The 10,886-nt window shown below is 38.1% G+C and overlaps 1 protein-coding gene across 1 annotated transcript; it reads right to left on the reverse strand.

Annotated features, from left to right (window-relative positions):
* Positions 1-6,457: 6,457 nt before the first annotated feature.
* Positions 6,458-10,537, reverse strand: LOC118478828 (regulator of G-protein signaling 10-like). The gene is made up of 7 exons (XM_035973142.1): positions 10,493-10,537; positions 10,199-10,345; positions 9,499-9,705; positions 8,920-9,006; positions 7,971-8,117; positions 7,305-7,451; positions 6,458-6,657 (listed from the first exon to the last, which is right to left on the reverse strand). The coding sequence occupies exons 1-7, from the start codon at positions 10,535-10,537 to the stop codon at positions 6,553-6,555; spliced, it is 885 nt and encodes a 294-aa protein (XP_035829035.1). The 3' UTR covers positions 6,458-6,552.
* Between the last annotated feature and the right edge of the window lie 349 nt (positions 10,538-10,886).

The following is a 10,886-nucleotide window of genomic DNA, read 5'->3' on the forward strand; positions in this document are numbered from 1 at the left end:
GAGAGAGAGAGAGAGAGTATGTGAGTTTGTGTGTGTGTGTGAGTGTGTGTGTGTGTGTGTGTGTTTGTGTGTGTGTGTGTGTTTGTGTGTGTGTGTTTGTGTGTGTTGGGGTGGGAGGTGGTGTGTGTTGGGGTGGGAGGGGGGGGGGCTGTTAAAATACTTAAACTGAAAAATACCTCTATCGACTGTTATGACTTACAAGTTGGACAGAAATCTGCCCCCTTCTTCTCACGGGCTGCCCCAGGTTGTCACAAAACGTGCAACAGGTTTGCTTATATAAAAAATTCAACATTTTGTTGTGTAAAGACATTTCATATTTAACTAACTTCCTGTTTAACCGAGCTTGACACGGTGGGCCTAAAGCTCTTTTGTTCTCATTTTTCAGAGTTTTTGTTGATAGCCCCGCCTTTTTTCAAGTACTCGACTGGTCACAGTGTCCTTGGTGTCCTTACCAAAGACGCCATGACTGTTCATTACTTTCTGACAGCCAAAAGGCCCAAGGGGAAATTTTGAAGGTATGTAAAAACCCCGACGCTGCCCTCAAGGCTTTCAACGCGAGCTTGTGCCTCTTTCAGTTAGTCAATCCCGGCTGTCCTGAGTCAGTTTGATTGGTCAGTATCATTATATAATGAGTTGAGAACAATGGCGTCAACTCAATTTTAAACAGTTAACCAACACCAACTTGCATGTTGTGTGAATGGTAGCACGTGGAAAACGCAAAACTGATGACGTAACAAACTACACATTTCTTTACTCCCTGCACTGAGACCACGTGGTCAACGTAAACCCGTGACTTGCTTTAGCACTGGAGTTACGACAGATTAAGCTGCTTTCGAGATGTCTGCGGTTGAGAAACTACCTACAAACTTTAAAACTATTGTTCACGACCGTCTGTCACGAACAAAGAGGACCATTGTGAGATACGCCAGTTCGTCAAATGCCCAGAGGGCAGTGTTATTGTTAATGAATGCCAAACCGAAAAGTGCGAATGGTAGATGTTTAAAGCCCCTTTCAACACTGTAAGATTATATTTTTTTTTAGAAGCAGAGCCTCCGATTTAAACATACATCTCCAATAAAAACGAGCCAAATGGGTGGAGATACTTAACTCTTTAACGACGCACTTTCTGGTCACTCTACAACACTCGAAGACACGATGTTTTGGGGCAATTAAAAAAGGAGCATAACTTTCTTTCCCCAAAAAACTGTTTTCATTAACTAAAGGTGTAGGCAATAACAAGAACACAACGAAAAAAATGCAAATTTGTGTTGCTGATTTATTTGTGGCTCGAAGTGTACTTCACCTCTGCCACTGGTCTGCTGCTGGTCGGATATATGCGTCCGCTACGTCCTTAAAGAGTTAAAACTCGCCAAAATAATTCAAAGTTCAAAATCTCTAAATTATGTTAATAATTATATATCCGTAGCCAGAAAACAAAGCAAATAAAGCAAAGTTAGATAATCGAAACAGGAAGAAATAGATTGAATTCTCTTTATGATTTTCGGTTTGTTTGTTTATTTTTGTTAGGCTTTTGTTGTTTGTTTCTGCGTGAGTAAGTTTTTTGGGTGGTTTGTTTGTTTAGTTGGGTTTTTTTTGTTTAGTCTTTTTGTTTGTTTATATTTTTACTTTTTAAAAATCCCAAACCTTTCACCAGGTCAATGCGCTCTTGATCAGAATCTGGAGTTAGGTTATCTATATTATGTTTTTTGTTTTACTTAATTAATATTGAAGCACTGTTCACGTCATTTATTTGAATCCGATGAGGTCACTTGATGACAAAGTGTGCGTTTATGTGTGCAAGCGCATGTATATATATATATATATTATGTGTGTGTGTGTGTGTGTGTGTGTGTGTGTGTGTGTGTGTGTGTGTGTGTTTGTGTGTTTGTTTGTTTGTGTCAGTGTTGTTGTTGTTGTTGTTGTTATTGTTGTTGTTTATGTTGTTGTTGATGTTGTTGTTGTTGTTGTTGTTGTTGTTGCTGTTATTTGTGTTGTTTTGTTTTTCCAGTGTGGGGCGGAGAGATGGGGTATGTTAAAGCACCGAAGCTGAACAAATTCTTTCGTATCAGTTATGGCTAACAATTTGGCCTCAAATCTGTTCGTCATCTTCTCATAGGCTGTCTCAAACTGTCACAAAACGTACCTCTAGTTGTTGATTGTTTTTTTCTATTAGAAGAATCAATATTTTGTTATGTTAAGACATTTCATATTTTGTTGACTTTGCATCATTGAGAAACACCGTCCACCTCTCTTATGTTCTCCTTTCTCAGTGTGTGTGCTAATAGCCCCGCCCTTTTTCAAGGCTTGACTGGTCTCAGTGTCCTTGGTGTACTAACTAAATACTCCATGATTGTTCATGGCTTTGTGTCAGCCCAAGGGGAGGTTTTGTTGTTTGAAGGTACTCAACAACTCAGCCCTGCTTTCTCGGTGTTCAACACAAGCTTGCGTCTCTTCCAATTGCGTCAGTTTGGTTGGTCAATATGTATAACGATAATGGTTGCTTTAACCTGACTTTACATCAGCTTTGTTTTATTGTATTAGTAAGAGTTTGACGGCACTTACAACACAAATAAGTCATATAAGTGCCGGGGATAAAAGATATGACATGCACTAGAGAGTTTAATAAAAAAAAAAAAAAGAAAATGAGAAGAGATAAGGAGGATAGATATTTGATAGGAAAGAAAGAGCAGCTGCATCAACTCGAACAAAGTCTCGCAAAACCAAGGACATAAGAGACGACATAATATTTTCCAAAACAGTCCACGAGTGTTTTCATATACTGCACTGAGACCATCGGGTAAACATAAACACGTGACTTGCTTTAGCACTGGAAATAAGACACATTGTGCTGCTTTCGAGAGATTTGTGGCTGAGAAACCATCTACAACCAGCTTACGACCGTCTGTCAAGGGGGAAAAGAGTCCATATATTAATGTATTCAAAATAAAGGCACAAAACAAAATACATATATTGAGCATTCAGTCAAAACTGTCACTCGTCTCATGACAGCGAGGACCAACCAATGGAACAAGAGAGACTCAAGCTCTAAGTCGAACTCCCACAGGGCAGCATTGATGTTATTGAATACCGAACCGAAACATTGGGAAACAAAATGTAAAACTGTAAAGCCTCTTTCATAACTGCAAGGTTATTTAAAAAAGCTGGGCCTCCGATTTAAACGTCGATCTCCAATAAGACCGAGCCAAATGGTTGGAGAGCATTAAAACTTCCCGAAAACAACCAACGTTCTGAACTCCCTGTTGGAAATTCGAATCAGTGTCATAATAATTAAGCATTATACATTAAATTACTGAGCTAACAGGGTGCTATAAGGTATTTGTTTCAAAATCTCTAAATTCTTAATGTTTATTAAAACTATCTGTTGCTAAAAAACAGCCACTTGAAGCAAGGTCAGCTTATAAAAACTGGAAGAAATGGGTTCAATTCTTTTTTTGGTCTTCCTTTTTCTCGTGGAAGGGGTTGTTCGTTTGATTGTTTGTTTGTTTGTTTGTTTATTTTTAGTTAGTTAGTTAGTAAGTAAGTTAGTTAGTTAGTTAGTAAGTTAGTTAGTTAGTTAGTTAGTTAGTTAGTTAGTTAGTTAGTTAGTTAGTTAGTTGGTTTGTTGGTTTGTTGGTTTGTTGGTTTGTTGGTTGGTTTGTTTGTTTAATTGTTAGTCAGTTTGTTAGCTTGCTTGTCAGTCTGTTTGTTTGTTTGTTTGTGTGTTTTTTGTTTGTGTGTTTTTTATTGTTTAAAAAAATTTTGTTTGTTGGTTTGTGTGTTTTTTGTTTGTGTGTTTTTTATTGTTTAAAAAAATTTTGTTTGTTGGTTTGTTGGTTTGTTTGTTAGTCTGTTTGTTAGTCTGTTTGTTCATTTGTTTATTAGCCTGTTTTTTAGTCTGTGTGTTTGTTTGTTTGTTTGTTTGTTTGTTTGTTTGTTTGTTTGTTTTGGGGTATTTTTGTTTTCGTGTTTTGTTTTATGTTGTTTTGTTTTGTTGTGTTCGTTTTTCATCTAAAACCATTGTTGAGGCCAATCTGCGTGTCCCAAATCAAAATCAGAAGTTAAAGTAGATTAGACATAATATAAAAGTACTGTACTTATGTCTTCTTACATCATTTAAATGTTTAAGGATGGGGTGGTTTGTGTGGTAAAAGGAGGGGGGGAGGGGGGAGAGGGTGAAAAGGTTTCAAGAATCCAATTACCCAGATAACACAATTGAGTGGATTTCAAAATCAGAAGTTTTTCTCCCCCCACCCCCTCCCTGGCGCACTACCCTAGCATTTTTTGTGCCACCCTATTCCAAGTTAAAGTGACAAGCCGGGGCCCGCTACAAAGATGGGTAAATATAATTGTCCAGTGATGCTGAACTGAGGCAAACTCTATAGTATTGGACTAACACCTGAAAATCAAAATGCGGTACTACAGGTAAATAAAAAGACCTGTTTACCCCACAATTATTTTCTGACCCAGCTGTCGGTTTCTTTGAGCTCTGAATCCAGAAAACGGCAACTCAAAAAACATACTCTTTACTTAGAGCTGTTCATGCTAAGATATCATAAAAGTGTCTACCTATTGATACCAGCGTTTTTGGCATATCAGATAAGCACTTTGCCGTCGAACACAGAAAACCTTAGTTTGATTCCTGTGTAGGGAAAATTTCTATCGAGTACATTGTACCTCGGTCTTTCTGCTGATACCGTGCATTCCTCTCAGCCAGGGTTGATCCTATCAGACAGGATTGAAGGCTGCCTCCTAAATGATTTGAATTGTGTCGATTGGGACATAACACCTTCATTTATTATTTTTCTTTGTTACTTAAAATTGTACTAACCAGCGGAAAAGGAAGTATCCGTGTTGGATCAGGTTATATCAAACAAAATGTTTCCCACCAGATGCCACATTGTGCTCTTTCAATAGTTATGCTGTTTTGCCCATTCATACACTTACAATAACATGCACAATGTACATATTTTTCTTCGGCTTGGTTCTAAACGAAGGAGGAAGGACATGAGATTGGAGGAACAGGGGAGATAATGAGAGAATTACGAAAAGAAAGAAGGCGTTTGACCGAGTTACTAATATAATACACGAAAACAATGAATTCAATGAGGAAAACAATATCATTTTCAGCTGTAGTTCATCTTTTATTTATACATGCAAATGAAATGATTGTAGTCACACAAGTTTTGTTTGGCAACTCATGGAATTAACATGTGCCATGTTATTCTTACAAAGGCTTCTGTGGCTTGTTATGACATAAGAATTACGACACCATTCAGTACTCTAAACAGGCGAAAGAATCTCGGTTTTAATTCCACAAATGGATTTGTCTCCTTAGAACAGCGCTTTCCAACCTAGGCGGTTTGGTAATAGTTTGGTGGTTGGTGAGGATCACCCAGATAGTGACAACTATTACCTAGTGCCCGCTTAGATATAACACTATTATGTACAACTTCACGTAGGAGAGCAGTATAAAATGTTAACCCCGTCAAGATGACACAAATGGGATGGCAAAGGTTGACAAGCATTGTCTTGAAATTATGACGTACGCTACACATACGTCACGATAAACAATGGTCTCGTTTTTCCTGTGAGAACAATAATACACTTTTGAATACAAACATAATGGCGACATATTTTATGTAAATTCTCAAAGAGCAATTGGTCAGAAAACAAAAGCTTTCTTACATTCTTCTCTCTTGGTGAGCTGCTAGTTTATGTGATGTTTTGCGTTTGCAGCTGCCTTATTCAAAATCATAGCTTCCTAAGCAATTTTATTTCTGGCATGAGCACGATCGCCGTTATAGGAGGCTTGTAGTTGTGAACAAGCGGGGATATACCTCTACTCCGAAGTCCTGGTAGCAGTTAAAGACTTTGTCAAAAGATTCCCAGTGGCTGATAGAGTCTCAGGGTGAGCACACGATGAGAGCCAGTTATCGGACTTGCTGAAGCAGCACGTTGTGTTCCCGCAGTGTACTCAGAGAGGTCAAACTCTCCCTGAACAATCTCAATTCTATGTGAGATTAAAGATGATGACGTACTACACCAAAAGGCACATGAGAATGCAGGAGACAAGTCCAAATGGTGGCGATGGGACGCACCTTCTAACAAAGGGACAGCGTTGCCCTCACTGTAGGATCATCTCCTGGTACGGAGATTGAAGGGCTTGGGGGAGGGGCAGGAGGGCAGGGGAGCGGGGAGGGGGGGGGACGACAGGGGAAGAGGGAGGAGTTCCTGAAACTTTTCGGAAAGTATATCAATGCCTGCTTCTGGGACCTCTGTTTAAACCTTGGGGCTGTTGTAATAGCTGATCCAATTCCCTATACAGCAAAGACATGCTGAAAAGCTCTGTAGTCACTCTGAGCCTCTTAAAGAGACAAGTCTGACTCATTAAACTCTTCCACTCCCCCATTGCTGGTGTACTGAGAACGGGGAGGAGAGGCTGGGGGAGGAAGGGGGGGAGGGGGAATTTCTCCTTTTTGTCAACTGGGTGAGGTCAAGCGCTAACCAGCGTGTACAGTCTGCAGAGATGACACCGAAGTAGTCAGGCACCCATCATGGCTGAACGCCACCCTTCTTCTTGCTTCTCTTCCGTGCATCCTTTAGTCCGAATCTTTTCAGAAGTGTCAATATACCCGAAGAAGCTCCATATTTGCGACCCTGAGAAATAATAAAATTGTCATATTAACAATGGTGATGTGAAATACACAACAAAAACAACAGAAAAAGACTCATTTGATAAACTATGAAATTCATGAAAGTTTAGGGAGAGATTTTTAAAAAATAGTTCATAGTACAGAATACCCTGGCGTTTCTGAATTAAACTAAAGCAAATTATAAGGCTTATGAACTTCGCGAACAGGTATCCGAACAAATAGCTCTTACCTTAAAAACTCATTTGATAACCCATAAAATATACGAGGATTCAGACCGAGAGAAAAAATTGCCCTTAGTACAGACCAGATTATAGTTTCAGATTAACCAAAGAGCTTGTGAGCCCAGCTGACAGTTGCACGAGCGAACAACAAGACCAGCAGTATGTGATACGCTCCCTGCATTCAGACAGGTCTGGGCTATGCACTTCATAAAATGGAGATTAATTCAGAAAGACAAGGACAAAAGAGCAAAAAAAATATATAACGTAGTATTACGATTATCCCTTCAAAACTGCAATGACTTTCTGCTAAACCAAAAACCAACTAGTTTTTAAATACCAGTAAGCAGAAAATACCATCACCAAAATCAATGAACAAATAATGCTGGTACAAAAATGCAACCCTGGCTGATAACTTCAAATATATACTCACTCTTTTCTCTTCTCTTTTTCCTTCTGGTAGTTTGTCTTGCATCTGTCCCTGCAGAGGTTTACCCTCCATTTCCTCCATTAACTTGTTCTTGTATAAATCAGACTTGACGAATCTCACATAACTGTCACGACGCATCAGTTGATATATCTGAAAAATAAAACATACCTTGGTTATGATATAAAGACAAAAAAGAACAAAAGACAACTCCTTTATTTATGCATGTTCCAAAAACTGGCATTTAATTTTGCTGAGTTGTGGTAAACGGTTAGTCTGCTATTTTGTGTTGGGAAATTGGAGAACAATAACACAAAGAAGAAGCAGGCCACATCAAAGTATCCATCAACCACATAGAAAGAAAGTTAGAGATGCTATACCAATATTGATTTAAAATATGTTGCACCCCCTCCCCTCCCCCCAAAAAATTAAAAAATTAAAAACCTTTCTCTTAAAAAATACGTATACTTTCAAGTTACAAATAATATTTCCTCATTAGGAAATGCTGTCCTGCTAACATAATAATATATCTATTTTGTAATTGGAATAACTTGAAAGTAAATTTGTAGTCATATTACCATAAGATGATACTTGCAATAAGTATAAATAATTTCAACTAATGTCACAAGATCAACTCTCATGGACAACCACACTAAGTGTCAAGATACATACCTGTTTCTGAGCCACATCAAACATATCGACTGTGGGATTGTCCAGAAACGTCCGCGTGTGAGAGCGGGCTGCACCATCCACATTCACGGGATCATCTGAAGTGGGGGACAAAAAGCGGCCATAGATGACTCCGGCTTGAGCGTTGCGCTATAATGAGAAACAAAATACTCATTAAATAAAAGAAAATAATAATATTAGGATCATGGTGATGTTATTATCATTATATAGTGCAAAACATTACGACATTGATTGATAGCGATGTCTGTAATGCAGCCGTTAAGCAACCCGCCGTATCACGCTTTAGACTTGAATTCGATTCTCTCAGACTTTGTTCTGGGGTATTGCATCCCTCTCAATTCTGGTTAGTGTTGACAAATGTCGATGGGGGCCTAAATTAACTTGTCTAATGTTAAAAAAAAATTGATCTCCCTTATGGACCTTCAAAATTCGGATTCGAACAGAGACCAAGGTATATGCACTTGTTTTATCTTGTGGGAATATTTCCTCTGATAATGAATTCCTCTGTGACTGTGAAGGTCCAAAAGCTCCATCTTCGAAGTGACTTGTATTTTTGTCTAAAGGAACATAAAACTTCAACAGCTACTATTACATAATCAACTATTGTTGCTAAGTACAGTTGTTCTCTTTTATTTCATTTTCATTCACCTTTAAATAGCAGACCATCCACCAGAAAAATAAATAAAAGTGAAAAGTGTCAGTATAGTTCAAAATTGTACTACAGACTTTGTTACTATTTCAGAGCATCGATTTGAAAAAATAAATGTTGCAAGTTACAGACAAGATGATTCTATCAGCTAACACTGATGCCACAGTGTCTATTTGTACTTTTAAGAGCCAACATCTTGGTAGTTGGTAGCAATACGGTACATCTTAAAAACCTCCAGTTAAAGAACAAAATTCGTCTATCAAAATATTATTCTAAACTTACCTCAGAGTCATCTGTCAGTTGACGGTACTGCTCACACGCCTTCCAAAACAAGATGTTCTCTTCGCTAAACTCTTTCTTCAAGAATTCCTAAAGATAAAAGTAATATCGAAGATCATGATAGTAATAAAGTTAATAATACGAGTAGAGAAAAACTCCAACTTAACATAAATATTTCGGAGAAAAATATAGAAAGGAAATCTTTCTACCAAAGTCTGTAAAAGAGAATTAAAGTTTCAAAAAAGAAGAATAATTGAGTAAGACATCTAGACTCATAAGAATATAGTAGTAGTTTCCAAATTTGTCAGTATATACATTTGTTCAATATTGTTGTTAGTTAGTCCGATTGTTCGTTTGCTCATTAGTTTTCTTGTATGCTTGTTTGTTTGTTTGTTCATTCATTCATTCATTCATTCATTCATTCATTCATTCATTCATTCATTCATTCATTCATTCATTCATTCATTCATTAAAAACATTTTTTGCACGTATTTTTTATTCTTTCTTTAAAGTGATTGGGGTGTGGATTTTGAAAAAGGATAAAATAAAAGTAAACATCATAAAGGGATATAAGGAGCCTACCGAAAAGACTTCAACACCGACTGGGTCCTGAAGTAGTTTGTCCACGTGTACGGCCCAGCTGGCCACCCGACCTACTGGCTCCTTCAGACCGTCACCCTGATCGCCAGTCTGTCCAGGTTTATCCTCCATTTCCTCCATTAACTTGTTCTTGTACAAATCAGACTTGACGAATCTCACATAACTGTCACGACGCATCAGTTGGTGGATCTGTGAAGTAGCACATTCATTGATTTTGATATGAAAACAAATGGGAACAGAATATGACTTAATTCTTGATCTGAGCATTTACCAAATCTATCGTTTATAGAGTTATAGTAAACGGTAAGTCTGCACGATAACTGCCATTTGTCAGTTGAATATCTGAGAACAATAATACGAAGAAGAGGCATGCTGCATCAAAACACCCGTCAACAACATGAGAAGCAAGCAAAAGATGCCAGACTAATACTGAATTAAAAGATTTTCGCCCCCATCCACGCTTCCTCAAAAAATAACCCACAAAAAACTTACTTTTAACATCTTCGCCCTGACTTATAATTATTATACTTATTAACATTAATTTGCAAATATGAATATTATTGAGATGAAAACTTGAAAATGGTCACATTACCATGGCATCGTACGAGCAGTAAATTTATTTCACTACTTATGCTCCAAATCAAATCTTGCTGACAACCACACTAAGTGTCAAGATACATACCTGCTTCTGAGCCACATCAAACATGTCGACTGTGGGATTGTCCAGAAACATCCGCGTATGAGAACGGGCTACATCATCCACATTCACAGGATCATCTGCCGTGGGGGACAAAAAGCGGCCATAGATGACACAGGCCTGATTGTTGCGCTATAATGAGAAACAACAAACAATACTCATGAATACAATGCCTTAAAAGATAATCATATAAGGTTCATGGTGATATTATTACCATTAGATTGTGCAATACGTAGTTACAACTTTCATAGCGATGTGGTGCTACAGTTAATTAAGCACCCCGCCGCAGCACGCTGCAGACTCGAATTTGATTCTCATTGTCATGTTGATTAAATTCTTATGGAGTATTTCAGGCTTTCTTCTGGGGCATTGCACCCTTCTCAGGCCTGGTTGACCCAGGGTCAAAGCCTGCTGCCTGAAATAAATGGGGGCGGGGGGGGGGGGGGGGCGTAAAATAAAATATCCAATATAAAAAAAAAGAAAATAAATTGATCTGCCTCATTGACTTTCAAAATTTGGATTCGAATTGAGACCGGTGTATTCGTTTAATCTTATTGTTACATTTCCTATGATAAGTATTTCCGGTGGAGATCTAAAAGTTCCAAGTTGGAAGTGACTCGTATTTTGTCTCAAGAGAGAAACTTCAACAGCAACTATTACCTTATAAAGTACT

This window comes from Aplysia californica, unplaced genomic scaffold, assembly GCF_000002075.1.
Source record: "Aplysia californica isolate F4 #8 unplaced genomic scaffold, AplCal3.0 scaffold01028, whole genome shotgun sequence".
Classification (NCBI taxonomy): domain Eukaryota; kingdom Metazoa; phylum Mollusca; class Gastropoda; order Aplysiida; family Aplysiidae; genus Aplysia; species Aplysia californica.

Coding starts and splice junctions, on each gene's coding strand:
- LOC118478828 (XM_035973142.1), bottom strand. CDS start 10,537: ATGACAATGAGAATCAAATTCGAGTCTGCAGCGTGCTGCGGCGGG. Junction 10,346..10,492: donor CTGCAGCGTGCTGCGGCGGG/GTGCTTAATTAA, acceptor TTCTCATTATAG/CGCAACAATCAGGCCTGTGT. Junction 6,658..7,304: donor GAAAAAGAGAAGAGAAAAGA/GTGAGTATATAT, acceptor ATTATTTCTCAG/GGTCGCAAATATGGAGCTTC.